The sequence below is a fragment of the Chlorocebus sabaeus genome, chromosome 26, assembly GCF_047675955.1.
Source record: "Chlorocebus sabaeus isolate Y175 chromosome 26, mChlSab1.0.hap1, whole genome shotgun sequence".
NCBI classification, from domain to species: domain Eukaryota; kingdom Metazoa; phylum Chordata; class Mammalia; order Primates; family Cercopithecidae; genus Chlorocebus; species Chlorocebus sabaeus.
In genome coordinates, this window is record NC_132929.1 from 17,887,379 (window position 1) to 17,905,928 (window position 18,550).

At 46.8% G+C, this 18,550-nt stretch overlaps 1 protein-coding gene across 1 annotated transcript in view; it reads right to left on the reverse strand.

Annotated features, from left to right (window-relative positions):
• The window catches only part of PLA2G4E (phospholipase A2 group IVE), a 62,954-nt gene extending 52,740 nt beyond the window's left edge, over positions 1–10,214 (reverse strand). Inside the window, exon 1 of the mRNA XM_008016926.3 lies at positions 10,032–10,214. Within this exon, the coding sequence (XP_008015117.3) occupies positions 10,032–10,214 (183 nt within the window). The remainder of the gene's footprint in view (positions 1–10,031) is intronic.
• Between the last annotated feature and the right edge of the window lie 8,336 nt (positions 10,215–18,550).

Sequence of the window (18,550 nt, forward strand, 5' to 3'; positions counted from 1 at the left end):
GATACTCTGATGTAATTGGTATGGTATATAACTTGGGCACTGGAAATTTTAGAAGCTCCTCTGATGATTCTAAAGTTCAATAAAGGTTGAGAATCAATGGACTATGCAATAAGTCTATATAAAAGATCATTGCTAATAATTTAAAGACTACATTAAAACAACAAACATGCCATGTTTCATTTATCAGATTGGCAAGGATAAAAAATTGATAAGACATAGTATTGGTGAGGGTGTGAGAAAGTCAGTAAAATGTTGGTGATAGGATGCAGATTAGAGCAAAGTTTTTGGAGGGCCATTTGGTAATCTTATGAATATGCAAACTTTGCACTGCCTTTGACTCAGCAACTGTATTTCCAGGAATTTATTGTACACAAACACTTGCTCAAATCCTCAAAGATATTTGATTTGGTATTATTCCCATAATATTTTAAATTTTGTTGTTGTTATTTGCCTGTTGGTTTAACGAGGGATAGGGCTTAGCAGTGGTTGATGGATAAAAGGAAAAAAAAAAAAAGTTGTTGATGGATGGAAATAGCAGTGCCTCCACTCCACTCGCACCCACCAATGTATCCATGGCATCTAGGTGTTGGATACTGGCAAGTGGAACTGGGCAGCACCCTCCCTTATGAATCAAGTTGCATCCATAAATTTACATAGGAGCAGACGAGCCTCCTGGGGACGGGGAAAGAGGTTGGGACTCGGACTCCTCATTGAGGATTCAAGTTATCGCAGTGTATATGATGAAGTAAAGAGACCTCCCCAAGAGACCCATTGAGGTCAGATGACAAAGAAATGCACTGGGAGTTCCAGAGAGGAAATGTGCCCTAAAGAGGGAAGTTTAGACCAGGGTCCTGCACTCAGTATTAGGGTTTAGCTTATCAGAACCTAAGGCACAGAAATAATACTGAAACTCTTTCATGCTTATTCACTTTGCTACCATGAGTCTCTTTGTGGGGAACTGGCTCTGTGTGTGTGTGGAGGGACAGAGTTGTACCATTAGCAAGAGATACTTGGTCACCAGGTCCCTTTGCTGAGGGACCCTCCCCATTGCTCCTGACAGGGCAGATGCATTCTTTAGCCTGGACAAGTCAGCAGAGAGTCTTTTGTGAAGTTTCCAGTCAGCAGACAAATGAGGGGGGTCTGACTCATGGACGGGGACAATGGCCATGGGAATTCTCTGGGCTATTTGGAGAGAAATCTTGACTTCTCTGCCAACTTGACAAGGAGGGGAGAGGAATCATTGTAATTTGTGTATCAATGACATATTTTCTAGGCTTTTGGGTGTTCATAGCATACCCCAAACGGTCATAGCATCAGAAATTGGAAACAACCTAGATGATATGATGCTATGTTATGTAGCCATTTTCAAAAACCTGGTTTTTAATAGCAGAGAAAAGTTATCACTATTCACTGTTTTGTAGAAACGACAAGTTTTATATTACAAGCTTAATTTTACCTATATCAATATACATATATATAAAGAAAATTTATTTCTATTTATATATATGCCTATAAAAAAGCTGGAAGGAAGTATTAAGGGTTCAGGAAGTTATTTCTGGATGATGTTATTGAGAATGTTTATTTTATTACATTTTTCAAATTTTCTAATGTCTGTACTGAATATATATTACATATTTATAATCAGAAAAACTATTTTGTAAAAAGAACATTATTATAAATAAAGTTGCTTATTATAAATAAAGTTTCTCTTTAAATAAAGCAAAAACTGCATTTAGAGACAGGGAAAGAAAGCTAACGTTTATTTCATGCCTACCATGTCCCAGGCCACCATACCAGATATTTACATATGTCAACTCTGTTAAAAGTACCTTCTCCCATGGCCATCTTCTGGGAGTAGCAGGAGGTCTTATTTGAGCATGGGGTCAGGCAAGCCCACCCAGGGAAGGAATTTTTTTCTCAAGAGCTGGGAAGCCCCTTCTTCCTTCTACCAAGCAGCTGGCCATCTGTCCACCAGCCAGATCCTTCTCTTTGCCTTGGGTGAAATATCCACTCATTAGGCAAGGAAGGGGGCAGAGTCGTGGCTCACTGAAAATGTGACTGGAGCAGATACTGGATCCTAGGCCGGCAGGGGCTTGAAACTATAGAGCATGGAAGGCAACTTCAGGTATGAAAAGGGCTGTCAAGCACCAAAAAGGGTTAGACTGATATCGTGCCTGACCTGATGGTGGAAATAGGGCCTTCCTGAGTAGGTAGATTTGACCTTGGTGTAAGAAAGAACTTAGTCATTTGGAAGGTAATAAGCTTCCATTCTTAGAATTATGCAAGGAGTCCCTGCCTGGAAGGTATGGAGGAGATTCCTACACTGGGCAAGCGGGAGTGGCTTGAGAAACCTGATGACCTGTTCCAGTTTTGAGAGTCTGTTTCTCTCTATCCCACCATGCCCCAGATTCAGAGGACAGCTTGCTCACTCCTTCAGCTGCTGGAAGCACGGGGGAGAGGACTTCCGGAGGCCAGACCCACCTTTGTTGCCTAAGAAGTAAGTGGCTCTGATGGTGGGACCTTTACGAGGCAAGGAGGAGGGAACAAGGAAGGGCCAGCCTGGCCTAGTGAGGGAAACATGTGAGGAAGGCAGGCCTTTGGGCACCCATAAGTCAGGACCTGTGGGTGGCCGTCCACTCGGCCTTTCTCAGAACCAGCCCTGGAACTCATCTCGTGGGGCAAGTCTGATGCGAACACGGAGTCTCTTGTCCTGGGTGGCTCTCACCTGCTGATGGACACACCTTCACTAATGGTAGGTATTTAGGGAGCATGTGGTGGAGGATACAAAAAACCCCAACCACAAACCAAAGAGGCCAGTGGAAAAAGCTTACAACAACAGAAGTTCACAGGCAAGACCCACAAGACAAATATAGAGGAAACAGCAGGAGATCTGGAGTTAGAGAGACCCGAGTGAGTATCTTGGCTCTGGCACTTACTGGGGCAGTATTCAGCAACGACTGTCTCTCTCTGAAACTCACTTCTCACTTTCCTCATCTGTAAAATGAGGTTAATAGTACTGATTTCACAGGATTGTTGTAAAGATTATATATCATATAGACATAAACACTGTATATACACATCTGGCACAATCTGGCATGTCATAAACCTTAATAAATTGTTGGCCGGGCGCGGTGACTCAGGCCTGTAATCCCAACACTTTGGGAGGCCGAGGCAGGTAGAGCACAAGGTCAGGAGATCGAGACCATCCTGGCTAACACGGTGAAATCCCATCTCTACTAAAAATACAAAAAATTAGCCAGGCATGGTAGCGGGCACCCGTAGTCCCAGCTGCTGGGGAGGCTGAGGTAGGAGAATGGCGTGAACCCGGGAGGCGGAGCTTGCAGTGAGCCAAGATGGTGCCACTGCACTCCAGCCTGGGTGACAGAGCGAGACTCCGTCTCAAAAAAATAAATAAAAACATAAATTGTCATGGTTGCTATTATTCTTTTTGCTACAGGACAAATAAATTGGAAAGAACTAACTGTAAGTGAACTTGGAAAGCAAAGAACCTCAAGGTTGGCATGGGCTGGAGAAGTCAGTGACAGCTTTGTTCACTGACGATGGAGACTTTAGCACCTCCTAAATGCTAGGCACCGTGCTACAGGTTCCGAGTATCAGAATCAACGTGGTGCCTGCTCTTGGGAGCTTCTTGTGAAGTAGCTTTGAAAGAAAACAATGTCTAACCATCAACTGTGAGAAGTATCAGGAAGGAAAATAACAGGGTGCTATGAAAGACAGGAACAGATTCTGATTTGGGGAGAAGTCAGGGATGACCTCCCAGAGGAAGCAACCTTGAAGCTGAAGCCTGTAGGAAAATTGAGGTTAGCTACATGCAGGCTGCGGGGTGAGTCCCCCAGGCTGAAGGTAGAGCAGTGCAAGGCGCTGAGGGGTGGAAAAGGCTGGCGTGTTCAGGAACTGAGCACCTGTGTCTGGGGCATGGTGAGGATGGAGTGATGAGGTCAGAGAGGCCTTGGAAGCCATGGTCAGGATTTGGGATTTTATCTTAAGAAATTGGATGCCACCGAAGGGTATTAAGCAGGGAAGTGATGTGAATGAGGTCAGCTGGCTGCTGGGTGGGGACAGAATTGGGCAGGACCGGGGCAGGAAGATATGTTTTAGTGGCTCAGATGGGAAATAAATGGTCACTTGGGCCAGGGTAGGGGTAGAGATGGAAGCAATGGTGAACTCGAGGGATATTTCTGAGCAGAACCTACACGGCATGGTGATAGATTAGATATGAGGGGCATCCAGTGGGCTCCAGTGACCCGGCAGGTGAAGGCGTGGTACACAGGACTGGTCTTGAAGGGGAGGCTGTCAAGAGCCCATGTGGAGGCTGGTGGGGAGTCTCAGGGGCTGAGCCTTGAGTTAGAGGCAAGGTTTGGAAAGGTGGCAGCTGGGGAAGGGAGAGCCTCTAGGATGGGAGGCAGCAGAACTGGGGAAAGAAGTAGGAATGAGCTTGCCTCACTCCACGTGGGTGGCACAGAGTAGGGCGAGCCCTGCTGGGAGGGAAGGGCATGAGCTGGGGGCCAAGAGTGTGAAACCAGGAGGGTGGGGTGAGGTGGGGCCCCCGGAGTGGGCGGAGGCCTCTGCCTCCGGAGAGATACAAGAGATAGTAGGGAGCTGTTAGGTTCCCAGGCCAGCAGCCAGCCACCCAGGCAGCACTGGCACTCCATGGCAGGGCTGGGGGATGAGAAGGCACGAACAAGCCGCTGCAGAGCTTGCGCTTTCTGAGAGTATTTACTGACCACCTGCTCTGTGCTCAGAAAGATAACGGGATGGGATGTTTATGGAAAAATCTCTTGGCTCCCAGGACACCACTTTCTCATTGGTTCCTTCCAGCCTCACTGGCTGCTGCTTTTCGTCTACTCTGATGGCTCTTCGTCCTTGCTGGCATCTGAAAGGTGGAAAACGGGAGAGCACAGACTTCTTCCCCTTTGCTTCTGTCTCTTTATCCTTTGGACATGTCCTCCAGCTCCATGGCTTCAAAACCTTCTCCATTCTGCTTTACGATTTCAAACAGATTTCCTCCTCAACCTGCCTCCTGCGTTCCAGACTTGTATTTTCAATGGCCCACCTGACACCTCTGCTTAGAGGTGAATCTCAAGTGTAAAATGCCGAAGACAGGGGCACCCAGACCCCTCCACCCCAACCCATTTCTGTCCTAGCTGAGTGAGGGGCATCTCTCAGTTATTAAGGCAAAAACCCACTAGGCATGTGTGATTCCTCATTCCGTGTCCAGTCTATCTGCAAGTCCTGTAAATTCTACCTCCAGAAACCCAGAATCCATTCACTCCTACTGTCCACTGCTACCACCCCAATCAAACAACCCCGGTCTCTCTCTGGGCCACAGCAAATGCCTCCTCACTCGGCCGCACTTCCCCTCTCCCCCAGGCAATCCACGCTCCACAGACCAGACAAAGTGATGCAGGTAAAACATAAAACAGATAAGCCAGTCCTCAGACGAAAGGCCTCCATGGGCTCCCCTGTGTTTTGGAACAAAATCAAAGCTGCTTTCTGCAGCATCCGGCCCAGCATAAGGCACCTGACTTCACCTCCCACTGCTTCCTTCCTCGCTTCCCCTGCTCTCTGCTCTCCAGTCACCCTGGTTTTCTCCCTGTTTCTAGAAAAGGCCAACCTTGTGTCCACCTCAGGGCCTTTGCACTTAGAATATGCTCTTTCTGGAATATTTGCCATCAATCTTCTCATCATTCGGATCTTAGTGCAAATGTCACCCTCTTCTGATGTCCCCTCCCTGCTGCCTGTCACTCGCTGTCACATTTTGTCCTAATAGCACCAATATCAGGAATACTCAGATATTTATTTACTGTCTCCCCCATTGAAATGTAAGTTTCATGAGAGCTGGATCTTGTCTGACCTGCTCAGTGCTCTCTCTCTCCCACTCCTAGAACAATACTAGGTGCATAGTGGGAGCTCAGTAAATATTTGTTCAATGAATGAAAAAATGCTTTGGATGTAGTCCCAGGTCTTCTTGAAGGAGTGTGACAAGCCACATGAGAAGTTATCTAAGAATATAGGGCAGGAGATGGTAACTCCTCCACAGGGCAGGAGACGCGGTGATTCAAAGGTAATCTGATAAGCTGATATTTGCTTTAGGGTTACTGGATGACAATATGCTACTCAGTAATGGGAGCCTCCAACTGGCCCCAGAAAACATGAAGGCCTGATCCATAGGGGTGGTCCTGGAGGGAACCCTTCAAGGACCAAAATGGAGGGCAGACAAGGAGCTATTTGAAGGCTGGTGAGTGTCTCAGTCCATTTTGTGCTGCTATAACAGAATATCTGAGACTGGGCAATTTATAAAGAACAGAAATCTATTTGTTTAAAATGTGTTTTTGGGGCGGGGCGCAGTGGCTCACGCCTGTAATCCCAGCCCTTTGGGAGGCCAAGGCGGATGAATCACGAGGTCAGGAGACGGAGACCATCCTGGCTAACACGATGAAACCCTGTCTCTACCAAAAATACAAAAAATTAGTTGGGTATGGTGGCGGGCGCCTGTAGTCCCAGCTACTCAGGAGGCTGAGGCAGGACAATGGCGTGAACCCGGGAGGCGGAGCTTGCAGTGAGCCGAGATTGCACCACTGCATTCCAGCCTGGGAGACAGAGCGAGACTCTGTCTCAAAAAAAAAAAAAAAAAAAAAAAAAAATGTTTTTGGCAGGTAGAGATGGAGTGTCAGTCACTATGTTGACCAGGCTGAACTCCTGACCTCAAGTGATGATCCTGTCTTGGCCTCTCAAAATGCTGGGATAATGGGTGTGACCCACAGCACCTGACCAAGAACAGAGATTATTTCTTATAGCTCCAGAGGCTGGGAAGTCCGAGGTCAAAGGGTCCACATCTGGCAAGGGCCTTCTTGCTGTGTCATCCCATGGTGCAGGGGAGAAGGTCAGGAGAACACGAGAGAGCAACAGGGTGCCGAACTCACTTTTATAACCATCCCACTCTCTCGGTGACTCACTCCCAGGATAACGACATGAATTCATCCATGCGGGCAGTGGCCTCATGACCGAATCCCCTCCCAAATGTCCCACCTCTCAACACTGTTGCACTGGGGATTAAGTTTCCAACACGTGAACGCTGGGGGACATGTTCAGTCCACAGCGGCGGGTCCTTGCAGTTCCCTCAAAATCTGCCACGTAGGTAATTGAAGATTCCACTGTTACCCAGTGTGCACACTTTCCCCAAGCCTACATGCCCCCCATTCATACACATATATACACCCTCTTGCAGAGCTGGTGGTGACTCTTTTTATCATGTTCAGATATTTCACAGAGGTCTCGGGGAATGACCAACTGACCTGTCTCCGAGAAATTCCACGGAAATTTGCAAAAATAAAACACCTATAAAAACTCTGATATTTCATCATAAAAATCCTAATAAATGTTGGTGCTTACATATGCACCATAGAATATTATTTAGCGACTAAAATCATACGAAGTTTAGGTAGCAAGATATAAAATATTCATGACTATAATTTTAGGCTAACCCCCCTCCTGGGCATAGATACAGTATAAACATTATGCCATATCGTTATGATGGTTTGGTTAACAACGGACCACATATATGATGGTGGTCCTGTAAGATCAGAATACCCTATTTTTATGGTAGCCTTTCTATATTTAGATACATTTAGGTATACAAATACTTATTGTGTTACAATTGCCTACAGTGTTCAGTACAGTAACAGGCGGTACAGGTTAGCAGCCCAGGAGCAAAAGGCTACACCATATAACCTAGGTGTGTAGTGAGCTATGCCAGCTAGGTTTGTGTGCACACACTCTGTGATGTTTGCAAAATGGCGAAATCGCCTAATGATGCATTTCTCAGAACATGTCCCTGTTGCTAAGCAACACATGACTATAGTTATCGTATGGGATTACAGTGGATTGGCCCTTTATGTTTTCCAAACATTTTTAGAAATTACTTTACACATATCAGAATTAAAATATTAAAACTAAATCCAATGTCTTTTTGTGTCCGTCTGTGTCCCAGTCATGTGGGCCTTTCTGCTCTCCCCTCAAGCAGCAGGAGAAAGACCAGGGGGCCACGGGTACAGCCTCATGTGTGCACTGTGACGGGCATGGGGATGACGGGGCAGAGGGGAGAAATCACAGCAAAGCCATGATGGTAACAACGACAGCGAGCCACATTGCTCCAGCTTTCTATGCCTCAGGCGCTGTGCTAAGCACGTGGTTGACTCCGCACTTCATTTTCCCCATAGAGGGAGAAACTGAAGTTCGAAGAGGCTGAGGAGCTGGTCTCAGGTTACAGGGCTGAGGAATGACAGAGCAAGGGATCAAACCTGGTGTAACTCCAGAGCCCTTGCTCTTAACGACTTGAATGAAGCCAACAGTTTCACAAATATTAAGCCATTATGTTTTCATTGCTCCCAAAACCTTTCAGCTGCCACTTCCAGGTGTGAGTCAGGAGGCTGAAGATGCCAGGGCAGGCAAGGGCAGGCCATTGACCTCGTTAGCAAGGCAGCAGGGGAGGGAGCTCGCCCCAGTTCCCATCCCCCTCCAGCGTATCAACAGCAGGCCCTGCCGATAAGACACAGAGACTTCTGGAACGGAGGCAGAGTCAGGAAGAGGAAGGGGAGAAGCACCTGCTCACTGGAGACTGGGAGACTGCAGAAGATGAGCTTTTTGGGAAGGGTGGGATGGTGTGGGGCAGAGATGTCGAGGGAAACTCTGGGGTGGGGCTCTTGACCCCTCTTCACATGTGACTCTGGGAAGTGTCACCGGCAGAGGCCCGAGCCTCCAGTCCACCTGGGTTAAGGGATGGAGGCCAAACTCACTTTTATAACAATCTCACCCTCTCAGTTATACTCACTTCCATGATAACGACACGAATTCATCCATGTGGGCAGCAGCCTCGTGACCAAATCCCCTCCTAAAGATCGCACCTCTCAACACTATCGCACTGGGGATTAAGTTTCCAACACACAAATGCCGGGGGACACACTCCCCCAATAGGGAGGATGGAACGCTGTTTGCATGACGGGGTCATCCCCAAGCAGCCCTCAGTTACCTGTGTGGTGGACGCTGTGGCAGGTATGAAGTGGGACCTTCTGGATCCAGACAAGGGGACCCCGTGGTTGGGGCTCAGGATGGACCCTCCAGGCCAGGGACCAGAGAGAAGGAGGCAGAGACCAGAGGGGTCCATAGGAGGCGAGGGGACCTTGGCCAGCGCTCCCTTTGAGCCAGGCCTTGGCTGGTAGGAGGAAGGGAGGCTCACTCCCTGCAGAGCTCAGTCTGGTGCCACCGCTAAGACCATAGCAGCCAGAGGGGCACAGGAACGCTGTCACCTCCCCAAATCACTGGGAGCCTCCGGGAAGCTCACACGCCTGCCCGGAGGAGAAACTGCACGAGGCAGACCTGGATCACCTGATAATTACCTTCAGATGCGGTTTGATTTCTGTAGCCCACTCAACTTACCAGATGGGAATTACGTATTGACTCATAGGTGGGGTTTGCGAGGTAAGCCAAATCTATATGTTTCCTCCAACTCTCTCTGAGTTGCGTGGAATTACACTCATGATCCTGCTAGGCCACTATGCTAGACTGCACGGTTTGAGCGCCTAGGTGACAGGCACTCTGCCAGGTGCTTCCCATGCACAGTCTTGTTCACTCTTCTCAGCATCGTATCGACAAATATCTTCCATCTCAGGTGCCCATGAAACTAGCTATGTGGCCTTGGGCAAGTTCCTTGACCTGTCTGTGCTGCAGTTTCTTCATCAAATGCAGATACTGATTCCTGCCTAGCAGTGGCAGGTGCATGGAATGCACTTGATAAAAGCTCACCACTATTGTTAACAGTTCTTTTGAGCACAGAGGGAGGTAAGGACAGACAGGTGATGGCAGCGGGGTAAAAGGACTCCTCCAGAGAGAAAGAAATTAACAAAACCACAACCTCTTAACTCTCCAGCAATGCAGGTGATCTTATTTCCAGTCACGAAAGTGAGGGTAAAAATTTAAGTGGCCGGAGCCCCGTCCCAGGAACACAGACATACCTGAGAGCCCCAAGGAGCCATGGGACAGAAAGGTGGGAGACCAGGAGTGTCCAGGTCCTGTGTATCCTCGAACTCACTGAAACTTCTTCCTGACCTGCTGCCTTCTTCATCCCTTTGCGGGCTCTGTGGGACAAACACATTAGTTTCCAGCCCAGGAAAGCCTTCTGAGGCCTGGAGACTCATCCCAGCCTCCTCTCTGGGGCTCAGGACAGGCTGTGTGGAGCTGAGACTGGTCTTTAAAGCGAGGTGTTGTTGGAGCCTCCTGGGGGAATTTCAAGGGAGTTTTGTGCGAAAGGGAAGCAATGCCATCAGACTCCTCCTGAAGCTAAGCCAGGATGAATTATTGAGGACCTGAAGGAAGCCAGGGCTTAACTAAAGGAGCCCACGTCTATCTCTGCAAATATTTCAAACAATCTGGGCCTATTTTGTGGAGAGAAATTTCTTGTGCTGCCTGAAAGACAAGCAGGGAGCTAGCATTGCACTCACATAGGGCAGTTCTCCGTCAAGGGATGCCTGCATTTCAGGGCTGGGATCCAGGCTCAGAGAAAGCTTCTTAGTGCTGCAAAGCTATTTTTAAAGTGCGAAACTCAATATGTCAGTGGGAGAGGGAGGGAGAGAGGGCTGGGGGTGAAATGGCTGAGGCCATCCAGGCCCCTGAAGGAGCCTCATTTTCCTGGGTAGGTGAAGCCACTTGTTTGTTATCCCCAGGTCTCTATTGTAACCTCTGAAAATAAATACCTAGCCTTGTGTTCAGAGCTGATGGCAGGGCCACGGGCCAGAATAGAATTTAATCATTTACTCTGGCTCTCTTTGGTTTAATAGATGCCATGTCTGGCAGCCTAAAGGGGATGCGTCCTAGTTCCATGTTAAAAACAAAAATTAAAAAAAAAATTAAGAACCCTTTTTTATGTTCTGTTTACAACTGTTTTTAACACACATTTGAAATGTTCATCTTCCTGTCTCTGTACTGGCTCTGAGGCACCCAGCATCCTCTCTAGTTGGGAGTATCCCACCGTCCCCCTCTCTTTTCTGAGGCTGTGGTTTTCCAGTGGGTGTCTCTGCCCCAAATAGTCCTATCAGAAATGAAGCAACAGGCTGGGTGCAGCAGCTCATGCCTATAATCCCAGTACCTTGGGAGGTCAGGGCAAGTGGATCGCTTGAGCCCAGGAGTTTGAGACCAGCCTGGGCAACATGGCGAAACCCTGACTCTACTAAAAATACACAACTTAGCTGGGCATGGTGATACACGCCTGTAGGCCCAGCTACTTGGGAGGCTGAGGTGAGAGGATTGCTTGAGCCCAAGAGGTCGAAGTTGCAGAGAGCTGAGATTGTGCCACTGCACTCCAGCCTGGGCTGTAGAACAAGACCCTGTCTCAATCAATCAATAAACCAAGCAGCAGCCAGACCCACACTGAGACTGACCAGGCATGTATTTGGGTAGGAGACGGGTATAAAGTGTCATTTTTCCATTTGTGCTATATAGGAAAAAAATAGCTTGAATAGCAGTGCTAATAAGGATAAAAGGACTTGACGTTCGTCAAGCACACACCTGGTTCCCTTACAAAGCAAAGGCAGTTTGGAATAAAACAATAAAAAGTAAACTTAAAAATAAAATGAAATAAAATAAATGGAAAATACATTGTAGAAACATCAGTTTGGAAGTGACTTGAAGAGGTGCCAGCTGTCTTCCCGGCACAGCATTTCACAGTTTACAAAGCTCGTTCGTTTACGTTTCCCATTTCTTAGGGGACTTGTTCTGGAGGTTTTTACTAGAAGCCAGGGCTGGCAAGTGAGTGGCGAAAAGGCAACTCTTTATGGAGGAAGTGTGCAGATGCCAGACATGGCTATAATATTTTACTTTTTATTTTGCACAAGGGAGAAAGGAAGCTTGACACTGGAAGAAAGAAAGTTCTGCGGATGGAGATATGTAGATACAAAGGTGTTTGAAATCAAGCTTCCTTGAAGTCAAAGAGAAAGTTACGTGTAAGACCCAGAATAACTTCTGATTCAAGGTGAACTTAGAATGTGAGAGGGAGACCTGGATTAGACCAAATATTGATAGGTGATGGTTTATTTTGCAATTAAAAAAATACAAATTAATAGTTCTTTATCCAGGGCCGGGCGCGGTGGCTCAAGCCTGTAATCCCAGCACTTTGGGAGGCCGAGACGGGCGGATCACGAGGTCAGGAGATCGAGACCATCCTGGCTAACACGGTGAAACCCCGTCTCTACTAAAAATACAAGAAAATTAGCGGGGCGAGGTGGCGGGCGCCTGTAGTCCCAGCTACTCGGGAGGCTGAGGCAGGAGAATGGCGCAAACCCCGGGGGGCGGAGCTTGCAGTGAGCCGAGATCGCGCCACTGCACTCCAGCCTGGGTGACACAGCGAGACTCCGTCTCAAAAAAAAAAAAAAAAAAAAAAAGTTCTTTATCCAGTTTCCAGTGAGAATTACTTTTGTGAATAATCAATGCAAAGTAAAACCAGCACCAGCTAACATTTCACGTGGTAAACTTTGAAAGAATCATATCTTGGGGATAAAAAACCGACCTGGCAAAAAAAAAAATTAGACACTAAGCAATAGTAGCCACAAAAGAAAATTCATGAAAGTCAAGCTATAATGGAAAACTCGTGAGGATTAGTGAGTGGAATAACCGAGTGGACCTAGGTATTCTCATTTGTCTACGTCTTACCTTGATTGTAATTTAAAAAAGAAATGTAGAGATCAGAATGGGGTCGTTTAAGACATCTTTTGGTAGATGTGTTTTTGGCTTAGTCAAAGTGAAAGGATGCCCAGGTACTGCCATTCAGAGGCCTCTGCCCTGTCCAGGGCACCTGGGGGCACCTGGAAGGGGTCTCTTCCTCATAGCTCTGCTCACCCTCCCGTGCAGGTGAGACCCAGAATGGGCACTGCTTTGAGGCAGCTGACCAGTGGGATCCTTGGTCAGGATCTGACCTGGGGCAGCTGGTGGCAGCCAGGGCTGAGGGCCAGGATGAGTGTGGAGGCGGTGCCATGCTGGAGAGTGAGAAGAGAGGGCAGCCTCCCTGGTAGACTGAGTGTGGGGTCCAGGCAGGGAGGAGCCAGGCTTCCTTTCCCTGCTCTTGGGACATCCTTTCTCCTGTTCTTTCTTCCTGCCCTTGAAGACCCTCCTGTCGCTTGGGTTATTTTTCTGTCCTGTGGTCCAGACTCCAGGACTTCTCCAAGCCGGGAACTATGGTGACAGATAGGCAGACAGGGTGAGAGACGGGACCCTCCCTGCAGACCCTCAGGAACTTAGTGCCAGGGGAGGGGGCTCTGACTCCCTGACCCGGTGGGCACAGGGGCCGGAGCAGAGGGGAACCCTCATGTCATTTCCAGATTGGTGTCAGGGAGTATCTGAATGTTTGTTTACCCTTTTAAAATATTTCTAGGGGATGTCTCCATGCCTTGTTGAGCTTAGTCTCCTGTAAGATTCACCTCCTACATATTAAAAAGAAAAGCCAAACAAAGACTTTCAACCTCAGCTGAAATAACAACTCCAACAAACATTCCTACACTGAGCACCACATGCCCAGAGTCCCTCAAGGGCACCTGGCCACTGGTCCTGCCAAAGTCCCCACTTCCCCGCCCAGCCAGGCTCTAGGTGGCCCCACAGTTGGCCACTCCTAGAGAGACTCCACAGGACTATGTGTAGTTTATGTATTTGTTAACTTTTTTTTTCTTATTCAATTCCTAAAATGGAAGATCTACAGGTGGATAGAATGTTCACTAAGTAAGTCCTCAGCCTCCAAAACCTACAGGCACATTATTACCCTACACGTTTAGGTAAGGGAAAATAGAAAGGAGAAAAGGAGAGAGGGAAGGAGGAGAGAGGGGAAAGAAAGAAAAGCAAGGCAAGGCCTGGGAAGATTTGCAGAAGTAATGACATCTTTTTTCTTTTGTTTTGGAGACTTAGTCTCACTCTGTCACCCAGGCTCGAGTGCAGTGGCGTGATCTCAACTCACTGCAACCTCCGGGTTCCAGCAATTCTCCTACCTCAGGATCCTGAGTAGCTGGGATTACAGGCACGTTTTTATATTTTTAATAGAGATGGAGTTTCGCCATGTTGGCCAAGCTTGTCTTGAACTCCTGACCTCAAGTGATCCGCCCGCCTGCACCTCCCAAAGTGTTGGGATTACAGGCATGAGCCACCGCACCTGACCAGTAACAACAGCTTTAAATGATGAAAAACAGAACAAGCTGAGAAGGCTACAGTGAGGACTGGAATGTTGGGCCCTGATGTGTGGCTTTGATGTGTATATGTTTGAGCTTCTCCCTTTTTTACTTTCCTGGAGAAGTTTTAACTTCATTCTGTTAAGCTTAAATGCTTTTATGAGAAGTATCCTAATTTAATAAACTCTTATCTAGAAAATGTTTTATGAAAAATACCTAAGATGTATAATAGGGAGTAGAATAGAATCTGGTGTGTAAAGGTGGGCTGCATACATAATTTTAAAGAAAAGAAAAAGAGAAAAATGTGTTTTCTGAAGCAAATTCAATTAAGCCAATTTAATTTTTGATCTTCTTATTTTTAATAGAATAATACTTAGGGATTTCCAGTTTTGCTGCTTATCTTCATTAGGACAAAGTCTCTTCCACACACCATGAAATCATACCCATTATGATGGGTTTTACCTTCTTCTTTGTGGCCACTATCTCTTTACAAGTCTTTTTTTTTGCCAGGACAATTTTTTTATTCTTAATATGTAGTTCTTTAAAAGTTTATCATGTGAAATTTTAGTTGGTTTCATTTTGCATTGGTTATTCACAAAAGTAACACTCACTGCATTGGATAAAGGACTGATCATTTATTTTTATTTTTTATTGCAAAAAGAAAAGATAAAGAAAAGGCATTTTCCATGGTATGGTTAAAATGTCAGGAAGCTTTGTTACATTGAAATAGTTGCTTACAATGTGGGAAAGCCTACAGATACAAAGAAACAAACCAACAAAACACCCTTAGTTTCCAGGGGCAGGCTCTTTAATAAGGAAGGATTTTCTCCAAGAAGAGAAGCCCTTCACCAGAAGCAGAGTGAGGAGATCACACAGGGAGAGAGGCTGTTGGACACACCAGAGATTTCAAGCCACTCGGGAAGAACTGTCCCATTGGAGCTTAAATTAAAACGTCCAGATTGGCTCTTGACACACTTAACTAAACGTGCAGGGGAAGAGTGTGCCTCTAGGTTTGGGAAGCTGAGGACTTCCTTAGTGAACATTCTATCTACCTGTAGATCTTCCATTTTAGGAATTGGATAAGAAAAAAAAATTTAACAAATATAAAAAATACACATAGCAATTAATGTAGGTTGTTTACACATAATAATGTATGAGACCATAACATAGTTATATGTTACATATATTATATATCATATATATAACATATATCATATATATAACATATATCATATATATAACATGATAATATTATCATGTTATATATACGTATATATATTACATATATGTGTGTATATAGGTATATGTGTGTATATATATACATATATATACGTATATATATATTATATATATGTGATATATATCAGTTGGGGACAGTTAGTAGAAAAAATAAAATTGTTTCATGTTTGCCCCCGGAGTGAGCCGAGGCTCTTTAATGAACTGGTTCAGTTTGTAAAGGACATGGAGTAGTGACCGTGCCTGGCAAGGACAGGGCCTGCTGCTATCACCCTTAGGTACAAGCAGGATCTGCCCAAGGCACTTACGTTTCAGGAAGCAAAAGTCTACTTAATTTTCCTCTACAAAAGGGGGATGGGGCTTTATCAAAAGGAGCTGATTACCTTCAGCTCTGGATCCAGGTATATCTCCTTCCAGGTCCACGGAAAACATACGGGGTGACATCAGGAAGACATGAGAGGCGAGGCTCAGTGCCTCTCCAGTGGTACCTGATTCAAAAGCGGATGGTGCCCACCCACCCAGGAGGTGCTGGGGTGCTGTGGGAGGGTGGGGCTCCCACAACTCTTGACAGTATTATTGGCAAGTTATCCAGTCGTTCTGAGCCTTAGTTTCTTCCTTGGTAAAACAGGGATAATAATGATACCGACTTTATAGAAGTGTGAGAACTAACGCCTGCCAAATAGTAGGCGCAATTAATGTTAGTGCCTTCTCTGCCCAATTGCCCAGTACAGAAAGTGTTGCTTCAGTAACCTAGCTGAATGCCGAGACCGATTCGTAGGAATATCACAGATACATTCGCAACTTCTACAATGATCTCAAAATGATCGTTTTTACAAAAATAAGCTATATTGACTGTTTTGTATCCCATGAAGGGGAGGGGAGGCATTTTCCTAACTTTCCTTCCAGAACCAGCTATTAGGGTGATAGACTCAGCAACTTTCTGTCCTCCCCTCCCCTCTCTTAAGTGTTCCTCATCACACAGTTGGAAATGGGGATAGAGCTTGGCCCATTAGAATTTTCCCCATTCCAGGGGCAGAATGCAGAAAGAGGAGAAAGGTAGCTGGGGGCCCGGCGCGGCGGCTGATGCGTGCAGAAACCCTTTGAGCTGCCACCCTGGCAGGGCCGGTCTGGGGGAATGTGCCTGAGGATGGTGGGTGAGCAAAGCCACCTGCCCCGGCACAGAGCCTGCGGGTTGTGCTCTGCAAAGCCCTCCCAGTTTCATTCCTAGAGACGGGGCGAGAAGGGGCAAGCCAGGCAGCAGGTGCTGGGGGGTGCGTGGCCAGGCTACCCGGATCGGCCAGCGCAGCGTGGCGTCTGTGTGTCCTCACCAGGGCTGCATGACAGGAGACGCGCACCACCGGCGCCATAGGCTTATCTGTGTCTCAGCACTGCCACCGTGTGGTACCGAGCAAAAGCAGGCGAGGGGTCTGCTGAAAGCCTTGGCAACGGGAGGTTGTCCCGTTTCCTTTCCTCGGGAGGTTAATCAGCATCCCTGGGACTTTCCTGGTTATCGCTGATAGGAGAAGTCCAGGAAGGAAAGGAATGTGTCTAAGCTCAAAGGTTGAAGGCTTCAAGACTTAGAAGTCAATTCGATCAATAATGAGAAAGAATATAATCTCAAGGTGAGTTCCAGAGTAGGGAGTATGTATCCTGACCTTGGGGACTAGTCATCACCCCGGCCTAGACAAAGATGATGTAAAACACCTGCGTCAGGGTTGTGACATCCTCCTGACGTCGAGGAGTGCCCGCCCCTTCCCGGATGATGTGGTTCGCCAGCTCACACTTTCTCCGCCTCCTCTGGCCGTGCCTGCTTCAGTAAGTGCCCCTGCCGTCCACCCAGTTGCGTAATGGATTAGTCAAGACTCCGTCAGTCATAGGTAGGAGCCAAACTAAGCAAGCTAAAGCATAAAAAGCAATTTACTGCCTCACCTAGCTGGGCAAGAGGCCGAACTAACTCACAGGTTTGACACAAGGAAGATTCCGGGAAGTTGAGGAAGAACAGAACCTGGGATTGGCAGCGGCCAGGGCTCTTTGTCCTACCCCTGTCTCCTCTGTCCCCCTTTGCCCGTTGGCCTCATTCTCTCCTGCTGTAGACAGCCCCCCTCCACTGGTGGGGACACAGCCCCTGGCAGCCCAGGCTCAGCCACCCCAACATCAAGGGAGAAGTTTTTTCAACAGGAAGCTTTATAATAAGGGAGGGCTCAGATGAGCTTGCTCAAGTTAGGTGTCTCCCCCCACCCCGAGGCAATCCCCAGTGGCAAGGAGATGACACACTGAGATAGGCCAGTCCTGCTCACACCCTCTCGCCTGGGGCCGATGGGCAGGAGTCATCAACAGAGAAGAGTGACAGGAACACTTACTTGGCAGGCACAAATCACAGGTTGCTGTGCTCCACTATACAGATGATGACACCCTCAGATTTTCTTTTCCTTAGTAAACTCTTAAAGCGAGACATATACACAGAAAACTGCATGAATGATGAGTGTGCAGTGTCTATTCACAAGAGCAAAGACATGGAATCAACCCAGGCGCCCATCAAAAGTAGATTTTTAAAAAATGTGGTCCATATACAACACGGAATACTACACAGCCATTAAAAAGAACAAAATCATGTCCTTAGCAGTAACATGGATAAGGCTGGAGGCTGTTATCTTAATTGAAATAACACAGAATCAGAAAACTAAATACTATGTGTTCTTACCTGTAAGTGGCAGACACAAAGATGGGAAAAATAAACACTGGGAATTCCAAAAGCAGGGAGGGAGAGACTGGGAGAAGGGTGGAGAAACTGCCTACTGGGTATTACGTTCGCTACTTGGGTAGAGCCCAAACCTCAGTATCACGCAATATACCCATGTAACAAACCTCTACATGCACCCCCAGAATCTAAAATTTGTTTCAAAAATGAAAATACTTATAGAAATAACAAAATGTAAGATGCCTTTAAGTTCACCTTTCAGAGATAACACTGTTTATTATTTTCTTCAAGAATCTCATTTCTATTTATTTATTTATGTGTTTTTTTTTTTAGAGACAGGGTCTCACTCTGTTGCCCAGGCTGGAGTGCAGTGATGCAAGCATAGTTCACTGCAGCC